The following is a 2,441-nucleotide window of genomic DNA, read 5'->3' as shown; positions in this document are numbered from 1 at the left end:
TTTAAAAATGGGCAATAAACCTGGCCCACAGATATATGGAAAACATACTCAACAACACTAATTATCAGGAAAATGCAAATTAAAATCACAAAGAGGTAATCATCTGTTAGAATGGCTTTTAACAAACAGACAAATAATATGTGTTGGTGAGGATACAAAAAAAGGGGACCGTTGTACACCATTGGTGGAAATATAAATTAGTACAGCCATTTTGGAAAATAGTATGGAGGTCCCTCAAAGCACTAAACATAGAATTACCATATGACCCAGCAATCCCGCTTCTGGGTATATCTCCAAAAAATTGAAATCACTATATCAGCCGGGCTCCGTGGCTCACGCCTGTAATCCCGGCACTTGGGGAGGCCAAGGCAGGTGGATCACAAGGTCAGGAGATCAGACCAAGTACATACTCAAGCATATGGGAAACAGAACAGGATAGTAGTGTCCTTATCAACAGTTTGGATCAAGAAGAGGCATTAAGCATACAGACTCACTCTGTGATGAAAGGCGGGAGAAAGAGGAGCATCAAAGGGATCTTGAGGATGAAGGCAGCCCTTCCCCTCCCAATCACATGCCCACCTCCTCTCACTGCAGCTTCTGTTTCAGGCCTTCTCCCAGCAGAGCTATAAATCCAGGCTCACTCCTCACTCTCCACACATCCACACCTGCTCTCCCTCCTCCAGGTGACCCCAGCCATGCGGACCCTCACCATCCTTGCTGCCATTCTCCTGTTCGCCCTGCTGGCTCAGGCTAAATCACTCCAGGAAACAGCTGATGACGCTGCAACCCAGGAGCAGCCTGGGGAAGATGACCAGGACCTTGCTGTCTCCTTTGAAGAAAATGGACTCTCTACGCTTAGAGCCTCCGGTAGGAGACATCAATCTTGCAGATCTGCAAAACCTAGAACAAAAGGATTGGAAACAGGCTCTGGTATCAAGTGTGGAAAAGTCTACCTCACTTGAGTGACTTGACTTAATCTTCCTGGACCTTGATTTTCTCATCTCTGAATTAATCAGTGAGAACCGAACACATCTAAAAGATTTTCTTTCTTCTAAGACTTTTAGTTTCAAGATATTTCTGTGAAACTTGCTACTGTTAAGATAGAAAGAGCTACACTGACTTGTTATTTGTAGGTCTAAATGGGTAGACTTAGTTATAGAGAGAATATTTTACTTTGTCCATTGGTAAAGCTTTTAGAACCTACGGAGGAACCTATGGGTGTGTTTCAATGTAGGCTAATAGGCTTAATTAAATCTTTCTACAATACATACTTAGATCCAAACATCATATTGTGTCTCATACATATACAAAATTATTATTTGTCAATTAAAATAAGTACATAAGTAAAATGTTAAAAAACAAAAAAAAAAAAGAGAGAGAGAGAGGGAATAAAGAATTTGAATTTGGAAGGTCTTCAAAGACTCCTTGAACACCAAAGTATTTGAGTCCATGACATGAGCATGCACAATGCAGCATCTCAGAAACGGATGCAGGTGTGTTAGGGAGCCTTGTTAGGACATGCAGATCATACATGGAGGTCAAGATTAGGGGTATGGATTAAGCAGAATGAAGAGTACTAAACCCCGGGGTTGAGAGGTATATTGTTTTGCCAGGGAGCAGGTAATAAACATGTCCTGAATAGAATCAGATGGGGAAAGAGCTATGATCTTGCATGACTAACACAGAGCTAGTACAATTTCTTGTCATTTACGACAAAGACATGAATTTTCTCCATCCTAACGTGACTCATACAGTGTCTCTTGTTTAGACTATCTCAGTTAATCTGGCTCTGCCTGTCCTTTTCCCCATCTCCTCACTGTTCCTGATCCTCTCTTCTTTCCACAGGTTCTCAGGCGAGACGCAACTGCCATTGCCGAATCGGCCATTGTCGCCGCCCTGCGGCCCCCATGGGGGTTTGCATTATACATGGCCAATTCGGCAAACTCTGCTGTCGCTGAGCTTCCTAGATAGAAAACAAAACAGTGCAAGATTCAATCCAAGGTCCTGAAAAAGAAAAAACACTTCACTCTGTGTACCTTGAGTCTTTCTAAATTTTTCTCTCCAAAATAAAGTTCAAGCATTCAACTTAGTGTGTTTGACCTTTTAAATTTTCTTCTCTTTTTCCTTTTTTTCCCTTTTGCTTTTTTATATGGTGGATTGTACGGTTCCTTTGTATAGACAATTCTGATCCACATTAAGTTAACTGGTCTTTGCATTCCAATAATGCACTATTCGAGCATCATAGAGCAATAACGAAATAGCAAAAATGAATACAATTGGGTTTGTTGCTGTTGTTCTTGTTTGAGACAGTGTCTCACTTAGCCACCTGAGCTGGAATACAATGGTGCAATCTCTGCTCACTGCAGCCTTAACCTCCTGTGCTCAAATGATCCTCCCACCTCAGCCTCTTGAGTAGCTGGGACTACAGGCATGTGCCACCA

General features: G+C 42.1%; 1 protein-coding gene across 1 annotated transcript; it reads left to right on the top strand.

Annotated features, from left to right (window-relative positions):
• Positions 1-653: 653 nt before the first annotated feature.
• On the top strand, positions 654-2,089 carry LOC574383 (alpha-defensin 6 precursor). The gene is given in 2 exon segments (NM_001032958.2): positions 654-867; positions 1,846-2,089. Coding segments are annotated over 2 exon segments (285 nt in total). The 5' UTR covers positions 654-695; the 3' UTR covers positions 1,959-2,089.
• Positions 2,090-2,441: the final 352 nt, after the last annotated feature.

Source organism: Macaca mulatta, chromosome 8 (assembly GCF_049350105.2).
Source record: "Macaca mulatta isolate MMU2019108-1 chromosome 8, T2T-MMU8v2.0, whole genome shotgun sequence".
In the NCBI taxonomy this organism is placed as follows: domain Eukaryota; kingdom Metazoa; phylum Chordata; class Mammalia; order Primates; family Cercopithecidae; genus Macaca; species Macaca mulatta.
This window is presented reverse-complemented; position numbering and strand designations above follow the sequence as displayed.